This window comes from Hippoglossus stenolepis, chromosome 14 (assembly GCF_022539355.2).
Source record: "Hippoglossus stenolepis isolate QCI-W04-F060 chromosome 14, HSTE1.2, whole genome shotgun sequence".
In the NCBI taxonomy this organism is placed as follows: Eukaryota; Metazoa; Chordata; class Actinopteri; order Pleuronectiformes; family Pleuronectidae; genus Hippoglossus; species Hippoglossus stenolepis.
In genome coordinates this window covers 9,135,005-9,153,118 of record NC_061496.1, presented here as the reverse complement: position 1 = coordinate 9,153,118, position 18,114 = coordinate 9,135,005, and the positions used below count along the sequence as shown (strand labels likewise).

The following is an 18,114-nucleotide window of genomic DNA, read 5'->3' as shown; positions in this document are numbered from 1 at the left end:
CTTGTTCAAAGCTGGTATAATAACCATCTGTCTCAGGTGAGCGGCTCAAAGGTGGACAGCTCTGGTATTAGAGTAAGTCTCCATATGTGTCTCAAGTGACCAGTTGTGATCAGATCCCACTTCCCTGCCTTCTATGGAAATAAACATGTACGTCATTTCTGTTCGCAAAGACTAAGTGATGATGTTCTTAAGCCAGTGTGGTTATACAGATGGGGTTGTGTTGCGTGTATCTGTGAGAGAGAGAGAGAGAGAGAGAGAGAGAGAGAGAGAGAGAGAGAGAGAGAGAGAGAGAGAGAGAGAGAGAGAGAGAGAGAGAGAGAGAGAGAGGTCTTTAATTGGATAAATGTATCTGTGAAGATCTCACGGTGGCCTGTTCCGAGCCACCATTTCATGCAAATGCAGCCTGTATGAAAGCCACTGAGACACATTGAAATGCAAACAGGCTTGTGGCCTGTAGCAACGTTTCAAGCCATAAAACAATGTTTGACAATATGAGCAGCAGCTCATCTTTTATCTTTGCAGGGATTATTAAACTCTTTGAGAAGAGAGAGATGGTTCAGGAGTTGTTAGGCGAGTGGGGGGGGGGGGTATTTTAGATTTTTTTATTGATGCGTTGGAAGTAAATTAACTCCAGCGCACTGCACGCAGTCTGCATGCGCTTCATTTTTTAACCTAACCATGGATTTAGTAATTTAAGGCCTATTTCTTTTAATTACAGAGAGTGAGGAACACAACTCCCTTTAAACCTCTCTGCTGCATCTCAAAATAGCCCGAACCTCCCTCTGTAAAGTTTTGTGTGAATGAATTGAATTGATACTCTCTGCAGCATGTGGTATGTGAGGTAGGAAATACTGGACATTTCTATCATGACAAGCTAGTCAGCGGTAGATCATGCAAGCATGAATGGGCTGTAGCTGACGGTTATATACGACAGCCAGTATCATGTCTGTGTTACCCAATCTGTTGTCACGCCTAATGTCCAACTCCTCCCAGGCTCTCACTGTGGAGACTGGAGAGAGGACGGCAAACCAAACTGTCCTTAAAAACCTTCTGAATTTAACATGTCAGATAGACGCAGCAACAACGCTCACATCTGTTTGTTCGGCCTCTTCCCTCGCTGCTGATAGTTTATATACGAATCCAGGGTTTTAGTCCTGCACATCATTCATACAGGACAAATTTTGCCCTCGGATGATTACAGTGATTAGTAATAATTGCCGCTCTGGCCTCTAATTATAATCCTCAGTAAATCTGCTGTGTCTGCAGTGAGTAATGTAAATATGACCGACCTGTTATGATGAGCACAGTCTGTCCCTTGATAATTCCAACCCCATGAAAATCACACTCAATGATTTCAGCCTTAATTTATATTTGGCGTGAGCTGGTTTTACTGCGCTTCTTCTTTTCTTACCAGAACCTGCCATTTGTGGTTTCTCCTTGTTATTGGAGAAAGAGGCAGTAGTTAAATCTGCAGACCACAATTTGAAATGTATTTTCACTGCAAACTTAGTTTTTCTTTGCTTGATTAGCAGGTTTACATATATACATATATTTTATCTTTAATAGTGGTGATTTGAGCACACTTGAGTTTTCACAACAGTCATAAAGATCTTTGGAAAAGAAATTCTATAAATTAAGAGTGCTGCACACAAGAACATGTGTCTGAAACATCACCAATAAATTCAATTTGATGCGCCTCTCAAAGACCATGTCACCAGACCACAAATGCATCTATAACTGGAGACTGGTTTTAATGTTGTAGCTGATTGGTGCACAGTTTACTGCAAAACCTGATGAAAACCAGGAAAAGCCAGACTTCAGGGGCTGTGATTTAAGTCCGCCAGGGATCATCATCCTGCCAAACAACCAGCTGATGTTACATATACAAGACAAAAGCTCCTTTTACCTCCACCAAGGAGGTTATGATTTTGCCCCTGTCCACAAAATCTATTGGACGGATTTCCACTATACTTGGTGGAAGGATGCATTATGGGTTTGGGAAGAATTCGTTAACTTTTTGTGTGGATCCAGGTATTCTTTTCACCTTCCTTAACATTGCAAGTCATTTTCACCAATTTCAATTCATGGATTCATGCATATTGTTGATCAGCTTAATTTAATTGGACTGTTGTACTGTCCAGTCTGCCCCAATGAAGTAGCTGAAAAAATTGTGGGTGGGAAACCCTGTAACTTACACACATACACGTGTTCTGGAGTCGACTTGAGTGTTTTTTTCGATGGCTTTGGCTGGGAAGGAAGGGGTTAAGGCTGTACAGTTTATTTTAAGCAGGTGGGTGGAGGCTGTTGGAATGTGCCTGAGGGAGGGTGATAATGTGGCCACTAGGAACCCCAGATTCTCAGCAGAAACCTTGTGTGCCTCTATCAGTCTGCAGCAGCTGGAGCTCTTCCAAACTGAAAACTGTCTTTTTCTTCTTTGTGTTTATGTCGTATCAATTGTTTTCGCCCCAATGTCACAAACTGTGTCTCAGTGATCACGGGCCCATAACAGCAATGGTTCAAGAATCAGCCTGAGGAAAGACCTCTGCATTCCCCCTCCTTGTGTAATTGTGCATTCAATAGGCTCTATTCGTTTGAATAATGTCAATTTGAGCAGAAAGTTTAAGCAGTTTGAAGAAATACAAAATACACAGGCTTAAAACTGGTACTATGTTCTGAATACACCATAAGAACAGCATACTAAATCCAAAGAATGGGTCCAGTAAAGTAATATCCAGGAAAGTCCACAATTAAGTCAATTCCTGACACAAGTCCAGGTTTAAGGTTCCATGCAAGTGGGGAAATATCCAGGCAAACTCTTACTTTTTGTTCAGGTTTGCCTCAGGATGTGTCTGGCTAAGATATATCATGCCAAGGCCCAAACTGCATTCCTGTTGGATCTGTCGGCCTCTGTCCTTTCTCCGTCTCTCAGCTGAAAGGTCAGACTAAATCAAGCCAGGAGGTGCTGTCTGTTCGGATGTCTGATTACACTGTGGTTTTAAGTGAATTAATCAAAAATATTCGAGGCACTATGCCAGTGGTGTCATATCTGGCTCTGGCAGAGAGCAGCAGAAATAAATACAGGTCAGGGATTTACACAGATATCAAATTATTGCAGCGTCATTGGATTATTTTGTTATTGAAACTGATTTGTGCTGCTGGTGCAGTGCCTATTTCAGTGATTCCATTCGAGGTGTCCTTCATATACCACGAGGCCCCCCAATAACCATCTACCCTTTTAAAGATCCATATCAATATCACTCTCTAGATTATGAAGCATAAACGTTTCCAGGAAACGTTTATGCTTATTCATTTAAAGTTAATCATATAAGTGTTGTCCCTCAGCCAATAGGCTTACAGCAGATCTGACCAAATGTGGGTGTGTATATTTATGTGTATATGTACTTATATATGTATATAATATACATTTAATATATGCCCATTATAAAATGATTATATACACAACTCTCAGCAGGCTTTAAATACACAGTTAAGCAGGATTATAATACATTATAATTCCAGGTGTTGATCCAGCCATTTTATGTTGCGCGTGTTTGTAGCATATTGGCTACATATTACTCACTATTTAGATATCTGCATTGGTTATCTACTGAACTCCAAAAATTTGAAGATGTGAAGAAATTAGTAACCAACAAACTGTATTAATGTAATTTCTTACTTAACTTCACAGGACCTCCCTTGTTTCAGTTATTTGCCTCTGTATTCAAGATATGTTTGTGGAAGTAGTTTTACAACCTGGCTTCATGAATGTGTGGTCTGTTCAATGCTATGGAATATATCTAATATAACTGCCCCCGCGCCCCTGCCCCCCCTTTATAAACAATGTCGTCCTCAGGCCAGAAATTGTCCAGAGGCCATGCAGAGGCTTTGAAGTCTCCTCTCCTGTGTCTCTGCCGCCTTTAAACACCAGCAGCTGGGCAGATGGAGCCCAGATGGACAGTAAAGCAGGGACGTCTTTAAAAATTCATGGCACTCACCATGATCAGGGTGAATGGGGGGAGTTGGCATTAAACATTAAATTGCTCACACACACACACACACACACACACACACACACACACACACACACACACACTAGGAGTGGGGGGAGGGTGCTGTTAGTGACTACAGGAAGTGTAGCTGGAACGAGAGCCAATTGGGAGCGACACTTATTGGGATTGCCGTCAGGTTTCTGCTGATACAGCTGTCTGATAAGTGCTTGTTGGGTTTATATTCCACCGTGAGGCCTTTTGATCTGCCTCCAGGTTGTATAAACAGGTTGGATCATGTCGTTTCTTACATTTTTCGCAGCTGAAGATTTGTCTGTCTGCTCAGGCAGGTATTTCAAATTCCTAAAATTTGTTCATGGGTCGTTGTGCACCCACCCTCTTTTCAAACTACTGTTGTGGTGTTCAATATCAATTTAATCTAGGTTAAATACCCCTTTCTGATAATGAAGCAACAAAGACAAAATATAATATAATAATACATGTGAAACTATGTCAAGCTGTGTCCCTGCATGATTTGGTCATTATTCAGGCTGTGTTTTACACACCTCTCTCCAGTTTTCACACTAGTCCATTTGCTTGGTTTCAATTCCTTCATTTCAGAGCACCAAGAAATGATATTTGAACTTCTGTAAAGCGAGTCATCGGGGTTGGATTAATCAGCGCGGAGGAGTTCTTATTTAATTTATGACTTTGTGCCAGGAGTGAGCTCTGTGTGCAGTGGTCTATGATTAACAAAAAGAAAACGAGGGGTTAATGGGCCTTGTTCATGTCATGAAAACAAAAGGCCAAAAACAAAGGCTGAGGCAGTAAGGGAAGGCCTCTGCAAGTCTTCCTGTCAGGAGGAGCCGTGCGGGAGGGGGAAAGGGTAGGTGTGACTGAGGGAAGAGAAAAAAGCCATTCAGTTGGCGCTGGGCTTTGAACCACTGCCAAGTGGAGTGTTAGTACATGCTCATTTTGTCTGAAGCAATGCCGAGCATTTGAATTGTGTCCAACACTAAGCGTGCGGCATGGAGCTGATGTCAGAAACTGTACAGCCACGGGGATTCTAGAAATTGGCAGCGGCTCAGTATGGAAGAGGAAAAGGGGGTTGAAGCAGGAATGTAAACAAAGATTGCGTAAAGGCTGAGGCCAGCTCTTTTATCCTGACTTTTTCTTTGGCTTTTGTTTTTTTATTTGAACAGTATTCATTTTATTTTGGCACATTCGCTGATGACTTGTCAGCAAAACCCTCCAGCTTCCTCCTGACTATAAAATGTCAGCACCTTAATATAGAAAGGGGAAATGATTATTGTTGGCTGGGGAGAAATAAGACCCACGGCAATGATTGTCACTGTTATGTGTGAATGTTATTTTTGAATGCTTTCTTCTTGCTTTCCAAAGGAAATATGTGAATCCTGCTTCATCTGTTTCCTGCCTCTTTGTCCCTGCATAAGGAACTCTTCCCTTTAGGCCAATTTCTAAATTTAAACTCAGAAACACTCAGTCTGCAGTTTATTAGAGGCGTTTATAAGGACTTATTTTAGGCCGAGTTTGTGGTGCTGATGATTTTTATGTTATTACACTGAGGTGTTTTCATTGAGGGAAGGCTAAATAACAGAAATATCTCTCTGTATTAAACACAAAAATTTGATGGGTTCTTCCCAGACCCATACTGCATCTGAAACCAAGTTGTGTGGTAATGTGTCTAATAGGTTTTTGTGTAATCTTGCTTACAAACAAACAGACAGACAGGGGTTATAACCTATCCTCCTTGGCGCAGGTAAAAAACATTAATTTAGGCAGGATTTATAGCAAGGCATTTGAAGTAGCCTGCATTAGTGTTAGCTACACTGTCAACTGCACTGTGTTGATCTGCACTGAATGGTTGGCAGCAAACAAAACCCTCACTCACATTTTTTCATACAATGAGCCAGTGGGAGGCATTCATTTCTACAAAAGCATTGCATGTGTGATTTAACCTTCAGATGCTTCTGAAAAGGTAGCGTGTGTTGAAAGCTTGCTTTCTTGAAAGAATCAATTAAGAAATAGGTCAAACATAGATAAAGATTCTTTAGCTACACATTTCCAAGGTCTGACTCGCTCTTTGTCCCCATGTGAGATGAAACTCGACTGCATGGAAGTGGATTGCAAATCAAATATGCATGTTTTGAAATGTTGGATGCAGGAGGCTGTGCAGCTTATAGGTCAAACATTATGCAGAGCAGGGCACACTCGTCTGAAAGAGTCTGTAAGTGTTTTCATCCATAATCTTCGAGGCACATTTGCCCCCTGAGGTGACACTCGCTGCCCTTTCGTGTCCGTGGCTTCGTTCAGACCTGTTGTTAACATCCGTCCTGAGAGAGCCCATGACAAGTGGACAGGTCTGAGTTCGTCAGTTCACACCTGGTATTAGAAATTGCCTCCACATCTGTGCCCTGTGACCACTTGTGACTGGATCTCACTTCACCACTCTGTAGGTAAATAGTCACATGTCCTTTCTGTTTGGGATGAACAAATTAGGATTTTTTGAGCCAGAGTTCACAGAAGGTTCTTTGTCAATGTGTTTGTGTGATGGATAGAGGGAAAGAGCGACAATGTACTTTGTGGAGGCTGCTGATTGCGACACATTTTTTGTCAGTGTGTAGAATTAACGTTTCAAGACAGAAACCGTCTCAGGCCAGTTGTTATTTTGACATTGATTTGAATTGAGTGACAGTTGATAGAGGTCAGTAAATATGGTAATGCACCAACAAAGAAGAGGCAAAAGAGATAGAGACGCTCGGTGAAGGTCCGCAAGAAGATCTGTAACAGTAGAGATGTCTTTTTCTACTTGTAAAAACTGGATGTATAAAAACATTTCCACTCTTTACATTTATGTCTGCAAATAAGCAAACATGGACTTAAACAGTGTAGTTTTGGTTTTTCCACAAAGGACTCCCAAGCCTTTGTTTCATGAGAAAGGACATGCATTCACACATAATGAATGTTGAGTGGAAACAGTGATTTTAACCGTCACTTTGTTTACAGGATAACAAACTCCTCTGGGTACCTTTGAGTCCCATGTCAGCTGCTTGTCTTAAGGTTTCATTTTGTGCTCTCATCCAAATTTGAACACTGCTCTTGCCGCTCCATGCAGAGGACAAACCCAGAAATTGCTTGAGGTCAAACTGCAGCCTGTCCACCTATTGATTTGGGCGGGATTGGCCACATGGCCACAAGATATCTGCCCTCCACGGGGCTGGGCGAACCAGATATGTTTTTAAGGCCACGTTGTCAAGCAGTAAATTCATCCCCTGCCCATCCATCACTCTGATTGACGGAGCGAGCGCCCGGCCATGTGTCTGCTCCGATCCGCCCAGCGAGGGGCTGAGATGCAGCAGTGTAGCTCTTCTTAGCCTTTCTAGGCCAGATTACAGACCTTTCACTGAACCTTCAACCTCTCCTCTATCTCTGTCTCCATCTTTCTGCCTTGAGACGAGACCCTTATCATGGCATCTGCACTGCTACTGAATAAATAACTTCAGCTTTTCAAACAAGCGCTCATTAGATTATTGTCATGGTCAGACTTTTTTTAACATTTTCAGAAAAGTCTGGTTTGAAGAAACGCGTTGTGAGGGAAATACCAGTGAAAAAGCCTTTGAACCAGTGACAATTACCAAATACGTAATAGCACTTTATCATTTGTTGGGCTGCTCCCTTCCAACACATAATTTTATGATGCTGAATTCCTGCCCCACCCACTTCCCCTCCTTCGGTCCGCTCAGCTTCGCCCTTCCCAGATCAGGTGGCCATCGTTGTGATAGCATTCAAGAGCAGAGCGGTTTTAGCTGGCTAACTGCAACATAAAACTGGCCCTGGGAAAGCTGGCTGTTATTTCTGATTCTTATCCAAAGCCCTGGCAGCTGACAGAAGCAGACAGGAATGATGTGCATGTAACCACGGGATAGTGCTCATTCTGGTTTAATGTCTCGTCTACATCAACAGATTTTCACCTTTTTCCTCATGTCAGCAGGAGATACTGTTTATCCGAGTAAACCCAACTGAAGCCAAGCATAAAAAATCCTTTAGCGCAGCGCTGCAGGCTGAGGCCCAACTTACAACCTCTCACACCAAAAAGGAAAGCACGTCCTCAAAGATCCTTGAATTTCCAGAGGTACAGTATGTACCAGCACCAGGAAATGAAAAGGATTCGGTCTAACTGGAGTGAAAAAACATCAGGACAAGATTTTTTTTTTGTATCCGTGGGAAATCATAAATCAAGTCCAATCAAATCTTTGGCAGCTTAAAGAACATACAGCTGCAGGGGTTTTACGAATCAATCCTGCTTGGTTTCGTGCCAAGGTTTACACATTCAAACACATGCAAACTATCTGGTTCTTTCACTGGCTCACTTGTCTTTTATCACCTGGGGTTGAATGTGCCAGTTGCAGTTAAAGCGACACAAGAGCCACTCAACAAAATCACGACTGTTTGCTCTCAAATGGTGGAATGAGCTCCCCATTGACATCAGGACAGCAGAAAGTCTACATATCTCCCCACCAGGCTAAAGACACACCTCTTTCCACTACACCTTGGTTAAGATAATAATGTCTAATAACCATCGTCAACTCTGGTGTTTACTTAAAAAATTGCACTTAAATGTAGCACTTGTAGTTTGGCTTTTTTAAGCTAATTGTACATGATTCTTGCTGATTTGGGTTTGTACCCTCATGGTTGAATGCACTTATTTTAAGTTGCTTGGGATAAAAGCTTCAGCTAAATTATATGTAATGTAATAAATAGATAGGAAATCACACTCAGCAGGGTTGTTTGTCTCAGCAGGATGTTTGCTCCTCATCCTCAGTCAATAGAGGTCAGCCGATCAGTTAGGATTATGATGCATTTGATCCTGCCTGTCAATATAACACCGTTCAATGCATCTGTAATTGGACAGCTCTATTGTGATTAATTGTGTGCATGTGGGGGATGGGAAGGGCAGGGTGGGGTGTAGAGGAAACAAAGGCCCTGTTCATACCTGGAACTAACATGTGTTGTTTGTGATCTAAACACGAGTCGACAGAGTACATCGGTTCACACCTGACATTAGACTGCATCTCCACCTGCTTCTCAGTTCACCATTTACTATCGGATCTGTCTCTCCTGATCTATATGCAAATACACAACACACATCATTTGTCGTGAATCAATGCACTATGCACTTTACAGTGAAATTAGGTTTGATCTAATTGAAAGAAAAGAAAATCAATATGTAGCAGTGGCCACAAATAAATCAGTATATCAGCAAAACTGAAAAGTGTAAAAAATATTTTTATATATATTATATTTGATGGGGGATTGAGATGCTTTGGCTTCACTTTTGGGGGAAAGTCATGTCTTCCATCTTTATATACAGTGTATGGTTCACACAGGTAAAATAATTTGGCCAAATGCATCCCAGACCAAATCTTTAGCAGAAGAAAACAAAAAACGACATTTGGCTACAGAGATGCAGTTCTCTGCCAATTCTGTTCACGACCTCACTGTGTTGAAGGTAATCACGTAATAGCTTCAATCATTGGTATATTGCATTCGTTGCGGTGACATTGAATTAAGGGCTTGCATGTAAACCTCCTCCATGAAATTCCTTCTGTACACAGAAGAAACTGTGTTTTAACTGAGGCCAAATACATGAAGCCAAAGCTGATGGAGCACATTAACAATCCAGGATTAAATTTAGCCTGGACCTCATCTGGTATCCAGCGGAGACTTGTCACATCCAGCCTTCAGCTAGAACATTCAAATTTATTTTAAAGGGAATTTTTATTGGGATTGAACATGGTTTACGAAAACGAAAGAAATTGACAGAGAATTAATCAGCAGTTATATTTGTTGCCATTTCTTTGTTATTGTGTAAACAAAAGTGCCAAACATTTGTTGCTCTTCCTGACATCACATAATATTTCATTTAAGTTTTTCTGGAAAGTTGGACTGAACAGGATAAGAAACCTCATGACGGGGCAACTGTGGTGGGTGTTTCTGACTGTTTGTGGATGTTGCGCCCAATTAATGAATAATATGATAGATAGCCAACAATTTGCTTTGTAGCGAGCCATAAATTAAGTGTGACACTAATCAATCCTACATAATTCTATGTCACCACTGACATTTTGCAGATACATAATTGTGACATGGAGGAAATAAAGGCGTGACATTGCATTGTGCGATCAAAGTGTGTGTATTTTCTTTGTGAAGAACAGTGAAGCGACGCTGTGTGTTGGCTTTGGTACATTAATGACACTCAGAGAGGGGCTTTGGCCTGGAACAATGCAGTGTTTGAATATTGCTGATCATGTGTTCAGGAGCCGTATCAAGACCCCCCTCGTCACCACCACCCCCCCTCCGTCAACCTCCTCTCCCTGCTGGCTATAGCCTCCCCTCCCCCTCTCATATATATACTGCATGTGTACGTGTGTGTTTACATTCTTATCAGCTGTATTCATGTTTATAAATTAGTTTTGTGAGACAGTCCTCCGTCATCAGGCTCTTCTTTTTGTTTGGCCCCTACCCCAGATAAGCAGATTTAATTTGATCTAGTCACGCTTACAAGTGTTGCACACAGCAACCTTACATAAATGAGACGGCTGCATGTTTCCATTCGAGTCCGACAGGAGGATATGAAGAAAACACGTTCATACTAATCTCTTTCATGAGAAGAAATAACTCAGGGACACAGATTAATATGAAGTTGTGAAACTGGTCCTTCAGCATTGGATTAAAGGGGATTTAGTCTCAGTGTAACTGGGTTTCGGCTGTCTACAAAAAATAACATGCAGGCTTTGCCTAAAATAAACACACACTATTTAAAAGGGGAGGATAAAAAACGGTTACCACATTCTATAAAAGTGTTGTAATCACTCAACTTGGATCTGTATAGTAGCAACCTGTAAAAACTTAACCAATTATATCCACGCATTTTAACCAGGCAGACGTAGATACACTCACAACCCACTTTACTGTCTTATATATAGCATAAAGGATGTGAGGCACGTCTTTAGTCTGGGTGAAGGTGATTCCCCCCCAACTTAAATATATGCTTATATGGACATGTTGCTCAATCATAGATGCAGCCACTTATTGGTCTCACAGCTACTGTGTACACTTGCTTTTCAAAAGTCTCCACTTCACTCCATCCACAGGTGTTTTAAAAATGAGGACTAACAGTATAGTTGCTGCAACCTCGCTGGTTTGGAACAATCCCACTATTTCAGCCCACTTAGCTGCCACATGTGAATTGGCAACACATTTGCATTCATGTTGGTGAATGTGGTCACAATACAATCAGATCACAATCCATCCTCAGAGTGTTTTTGGTACATTTAAACACTAACTTTTATGTGGTCAGGCTCTATATCCGACTACAATTCAATCCCTCAAAACATATGTTGATGCCAGGTGTTAGTGTTAGATGTACCAGTGCACATACATGCACAAGTACCCAGGTACATATATGTGCAGCTGTGTGCTGTGTCACTTCCTCTGAGAGGTCGGCTCGCACTGGAAAAACCATTTGTATAGCAACAGGATTTAGGTCAAACATTCAGAAGGATATGTCCAATCCTAAAATTTAAATTCGCACATAAAATGAAAGCACATTTTATACTTTGACCTTGTGTGTGTGTGTGTGTGTGTGTGTGTGTGTGTGTGTGTGTGTGTGTGTGTGTGTGTGTGTGTGTGTGTGTGTGTGTGTGTGTGTGTGTGTGTGTGTGTGTGTGTGTGTGTGTGTGTGTGTGTGTGTGTGTGTGAATGTTTGTTTGTGTGTGTATCCCCTTCACCTCAAGGTGATCGAGGTGATCAGCAGGTGTAAAGGAACATGCAGACGATACCCCGGCCTCCTCTCAGTTTTGGTTTTCAGTTGCAAAGCCTCTATTATGTGCTATGTGACACTCGTGTGCCACTGGCTCACTAACTGCCATTTGCATTAACAGTGGAGTGAACCCTCCCCCTCACACACACACACACACACACACACACACACACACACACACACACACACACACACACACACAAATACAGTTTTACCTACTAACACCACCACTGCTTCAATGGCTGTGAAGCTGCAGCAACAGGCTGCTCTTTGGTCACTGCTGATTTGCTACACAAAACTGCTTTTTCTTCTGTGTATAATTGTTCTGCAGACAGGCTGTCGCTGACCTACATACACAGACACAGTGAGAAATGATCAATGAACAAACCCTAAATACTTGCTTTAATGTGGCTCTGAAGTTGTTATGCTTTAAACAGCATGTTGTGACTTAACTCAGACACCAGAACAAACGGATCTCTTTGATGCTTCAAAAAGATCAAACTTGATCTTCACCAAGTCGTAGAACTATTCCTCTTTTGTTTGTTCAATTTTGAAAACCCAGCATCTTATTTATAAAGGGTCCTGACAGTTGCTGCCTTCTGATCAGCTCGGCAGTTTCCTTTTTGTAGCAGGGGTTTGGTGAAGGGGTTGGAACAGGCTCCCAGCGTAACTAGTTGGCCCAGTTTCTAGTTTATCTCGTTTCTTGTTGTTTATCTGAATAACAGAGCTTTAATCCAGGAGGGGCCCCTGCCCCAGCCCTTCATACTATAGACTTGAAAACATATATGAGCCTCCAACAACCACACCCACCTCCGCCTGATAAGGTCTGTATGTAATGTGTGTGTGCGTGTGTTGGGGGGGGGTAGTGGCAGGGGAGTTATAATGTGTATATAAGGGTTATATACATGGAGCTGAGGGAGGGCAAGAGAAAAAAAACAAAGAGACAATCTGATAGAAGTTGAGGGACAAATGGAGAGAGTCTAAAAGAGACAATTGTGTGGAGGAAAACAATGAAGGGAAAAACAGATAAAGACAAACAGACCGCGAGAAAGGATATCATGAGAGGAGGGTTGGGTGGGTGGGCAGGGCAGTGGTCTTGCCGGTTGGACAGGATCCTGATTGGCTGGCTCTTGTGGTGTCAGTGGCTTTAGTCAAACAGGCCTCCCACTTTCATGATTTCACCTCTTTCCATGACTGTTGAGTGGTTTTCAGACACTTTTCTCCCTCAGAGCTGCAACTAACTGTTATTTTCACCATCAAGTAATCTGCTGATAATGTTCTCAATCGATTTTATCTTTTGGTCTAAAAAATGCCAACAAATTGATGATGATGATTCTAAATCGAAAATGGATCCTACTTGGTTGCATCCAGCATGCGTCCGAAGACATAGAAAAAGCACTTAGAAGTAAACACTGAATGTAGCATTAGCAAATAGCAGCAGCTTACAGGTAGCCTGCAGCTGCACCTTCAAGACCTCACGGCAACGGCTGGGGGCGGAGTTAACACAGAAACAGTAACCGAACTGGAAATTCCGCCTGTTTACCATAAGTCACATTTTGCATTTCCTGTGACTTGTGTCAACGCCGACACCAGCGACAATTTAAATGACAGCTGCTGTTGTTTGATGTGATAACTGCACAAATTTTTAATTTTATGAACTTTAGTATCCAGCTGTCTTAACACATCTGGAGGCATTGGGAGCTGAGCATTGGACCTTATTCACACCCACCAGAGGAGATGTTTGTATGTTTAGGACAGAAAGGGATAGAGGAGGAATAAAGCAACATTGGGGGATGGGAGTTAAGGGGGCAATTTCCGAGATTTATGGCGCGGCACTTCACGAAACGCATGCATCCTGTAATTAAAACTCCCCCTTGCCTCTAGCAGTCCTGTACATTACTGACATCCCCCCGTCCACCTCAGCTCTCTTCAGTTTAACAGTCCCCACCCACTAGATAATAAGATCTTATGGCAGCTTGGCATCACTAATGAGGGCTGAATGCCACAATGAGGGACAGTCTGTTAGTCGTTAGAAACCACGACTGTCACCAAACTTCATCTGGAGGAGCCTTTCATTTTAATTTGCTCCGAGCTGGCGCCTAAAGTAAACACCGAAATCTTCTACGGAGTGACAACAGTTTTTTTTTCTTTTTCTGTCAGCTCATCCTGTAGGTGGGTGGGGAACGTCGCATCATTCCCTTTCATCGATGAGGTGGCAGAGTAGCTTCAGTGTTTTCCAGAGTCAGGAGTAATCCCTGTGTGCACAATCCAAATGTCAAATGAACATATAGTTTCTTCTACCAGACGTCTTGTTTGACTTTCAGGTTTGTTTGCTCATGATGTTACTAGTCATGCAGCTCACAGCTCATATGATACTATTTAAATATCATAAATAAATCATTCAATGAAGAATAAACAGAAAAGGAATAAGTAGCTATTTATTAATTTCTATGGGTAACATTCTATGGGTTCAGCTTCACCACTCAGTAATTTGCAGTTTTTCGCTATAAAGTGCTTGAATCAGTGTGTTTGTTTCAGGGTTTGAATCCAGGCATTTGAAAAGATTGTGTCAGAGAGCACGGCCAAAATGTAAAAGCCCCATTCATAGATAAGCTACCCACACGCTGACTAAAATGTGAAAGAGGCTCCACGAAGGCAACATTTATACCATGCATGAAGAGGGACATGGTGAAAAACTGAATAAAACGTCAAAGGTTCCTCGTCGGCACAGATTGAATTTTGGAAAATCTTGCGATGGTCTTTTGTGTTGTTGGGAAAGTAGTGAAAAACACCTCCAGGTGCTTTTTGAGTCTAAGCAAAGTTGTTTTCAGAAATGAACTCTGTGAAAAAACATGTGTGAGTTTTAAAAATAATTTCTCCGCAGTTTGTCTTTCACGTATGAAGACGGCAGCAGCGTCAGACGTGTTCACACCAACAGAAACATGTCTAGATCATTCAGATAAGCGGTGGCGCCTGGGTAGATCCTGCAGGAGGCAGAACATGATGTATAAATTCCACTGCGGAAATCACTCGACACAAGTGTGGCGCCTTATCACCAAAAGCTAGTAATGGCCTGCTTGCTCACTGTGGGCTGTTGTGTCAGTCGTCTTGGTTCAATCCTCTGTGGTTTGGTTTGATGCTCACTCAGGTACATTGTTTTTCACAACCTGCCATCTTCAATAACACATGGTGAAACTGCATGACCTCAAATGGATGAGGTGTACTTGGTAAAACCTTCATGCAGCATACAAGTCACTGTTAGATTGAAGTGTGTGACGCATAAATAGAAATGCATCGAAGGGGAGATTTCACTATCACGCTGGCAAACTGGGCTGGAAAAAAAACCACGGGCTCAATGGTCTCACTGTACTCCCCCGAGTGGGTGCCCCAATTTTTACTGCTAACTTTCACTGAACTTTCCAGATCCTGGGGCCCTGCTAGCAGCTGGACCCACATCAGGTTCTCATCATGCCAGACTGGTCCACTGCATTTCTCTATTTCCCCCATCCGTCGTCTCCTCTGGTGATCAGAAGGAGGCAACTGTTTGGTTTCTGTCCATTTAGAAGTGGCCAGATCTTATTAGTTTATTTAGCTGGAGCATCTCGCTGTCATAGCACATGTGACAGCTGTGCTGGTTTTGGTTTTCCAATGTCAGATCTCAAACATGTTAGATACGAAAACATCTCTTGTCTTCATGAGTTTCCCTCTTCTTCTGCTTCGCAGCTGTATGAACTGGACGGAGACCCAAAGAGAAAGGAGTTCCTGGATGACCTCTTCAGCTTCATGCAAAAAAGAGGTTTGTAACTGTGCATGAATATTTTTACATCCATGAACACTGCTTCCTCTTTCCATTCAGTTTCCTATCGTGTCATATTATATCTCCTCATTGTGTCATATAGAGGCTTTTAATAGTTGGACATAGACAGGATGGTCTCCCCCATCTCTCCCTGACATACGACACACTGCTGTCTTCTCATCTTACACGCAGAGGGGTGGGGGGGTCTTCATTCATTTTGGAGACGATTGCTTTATGGTCTTGCAGACCCTCGTCGTTCCCAGGCTATAACTAGAGGGAACACATCGTATCAATGCCTGGGAATGGGATTGGTTTACCCACCCTTCCTCGACATGTCCACTTGGCCCTGCCCACACTTCAATTACTGCACACACACACACACTCAGAAACACTGACTCAGCCGTCGTGCAGGATCTTCACACTGATGACACACACATAACGCCAAAACTGCAAACTTATTGTCACACTTTGGAAACATGGATTGTGTAATGTTGTTTTTTCGTGTATTAGGTACATTAATGGCCAGTCGCTCATTCCAGATGATTCTCTCATAAGTACCAAGAAGGGTTAGGGGACTCATGGCTGATTTAATCAGATCAGAGGGCGGGAGACAACAGGCATGCGCTCACAACTGAAAAACCAGCACTAGATGTTTACACTGTCAGAGCCACCAACAATGGGCGGGTCTCCCAAGTCCTCTGTGAGAATGTGAGAGCACCATCTGCAGGCCATATTCATAAATGATGCATTGCTCCTTAAAAGGCAAATCAAGGATTAATCATATTTTATGTTACATGTGGGGCCTGGGGACTGTATCTAGGATCACTCATTATTTGAAGTCATGTAATATGATGATCACAGTATTAAAAGCTTAATTTTTCTCTGCTGGGAAAATAATTTGTCATGGATTAATATAAAACTGTAAGTACTGACGGATGTTGTCCTAAGGTGTTTTATTATATATTATAATTTATTATTATAGTCTTTTATTTATCTGCACTCACATCACCTCCATTTTAAAGACAAGAAACCAGCCTGGTCAGGTTTCGTCATGGCAAACAAATGCTGGTTAGTATATGGTTTGAGAAACATTTAAACAATATTATATTAAGTTAAGTAAATTAAAAGATAATATAAAGTTGAAATTAAAGCCTGACTGATATGGATTTTGGGGACCGATGCCAATACCGATTTTATGTAGGAAAACATTTACTTGTCTTTTCTCTCTGCTGCCACTGTGCAGGACGATGCATGCAAGAAAGCAGTTTCTTCTTATGACTGTTTGTTATTTCTCTGTTGACATTGCCCATCTGTATCTGTATCTGTGTGTGTGTGTGTGTGTGTGTGTGTGTGTGTGTGTGTGTGTGTGTGTGTGTGTGTGTGTGTGTGTGTGTGTGTGTGTGTGTGTGTGTGTGTGTGTGTGTGTGTGTGTGTGTGTGTGTGTGTGGTTTTAGGAACCCCGGTGAATCGTATTCCCATCATGGCCAAACAGGTCCTGGATCTGCACATGCTCTACAGGCTGGTGACAGAGAAGGGCGGCCTGGTGGAGGTCATCAACAAGAAGCTGTGGAGGGAGATCACCAAGGGACTCAACCTGCCTACCTCAATCACCAGTGCAGCCTTCACCCTCCGCACACAGTCAGTACACACACACATTCACACACACCCTCACACACCAGTCATATAAAGCTAATCAGTTGATTTCATGCATGATTGAGAGCTGTCAGGTTTCACTGTCTGGTAACTGTCTATCAAACTCGACTCTCAAAACGTTGTATTCAAATGTCTCATAGACTGAGTTCAGGTGATCACTGTGTGAATAAATCCATTGTGTTCCTCTCAGATACATGAAGTACCTGTACCCGTATGAATGTGATAAGAGGGGTCTGAGCAACCCCAACGAGCTCCAGGCAGCCATTGACAGCAATCGGCGGGAGGGCCGACGACAGAGCTTTGGAAGCTCCCTCTTCACCTACTCGCCCAACGGGACGCCCACCATGCTGTCCTCGCCGAAGCTCCACACATCCAGTATGGGCCTGACTCTGGGCACCAACGGCGCCTCGCTGACGCCTATCCAGAAGATCAAGAAAGGTGACTTTGTTTATCATGCTGCTGATAATTGTTAGAGCGAGGTCATGTTGGGCATTTTGAGTCATCAGAAGTTTAAATGGCTGAAGATTTTGATTTGTTTTTTTAAATTTTTCAAAACTTCAAACACAGAAATGACAAATACAACGAGCAGATGGGTTGTCCTCAACATTACAGTGTAATATTGTGTTAATGATAAAACACACCAGGGCCATGTTCTTCATTTGTGGTTCACAGGGTTGTTCAGGAAGCTGCTTTAAAATTCACTGGGTGCTGTTGCCATAGTAACAAGACCTGAATCCCAATCCTGCCAAAGTACATATATGATGAAGTATTAAACAAAATATAAGTTTGTACACTAAAAAAACAATCTCAATGTCATTTGAGATTCTGTAGGAAAA

The 18,114-nt window shown here is 42.3% G+C and overlaps 1 protein-coding gene across 3 annotated transcripts in view; it reads left to right on the top strand.

Annotated features, from left to right (window-relative positions):
- The window catches only part of arid3a (AT rich interactive domain 3A (BRIGHT-like)), a 42,598-nt gene that overhangs the window by 15,269 nt on the left and 9,215 nt on the right, over positions 1 to 18,114 (top strand). For all 3 annotated transcript variants that reach the window (XM_035177230.2, XM_035177228.2, XM_035177229.2), the window contains exons 4-6: positions 15,553 to 15,625; positions 17,080 to 17,263; positions 17,469 to 17,716. In XM_035177230.2, coding sequence (XP_035033121.1) covers positions 15,553 to 15,625; positions 17,080 to 17,263; positions 17,469 to 17,716 — 505 coding nt within the window. The remainder of the gene's footprint in view (positions 1 to 15,552; positions 15,626 to 17,079; positions 17,264 to 17,468; positions 17,717 to 18,114) is intronic.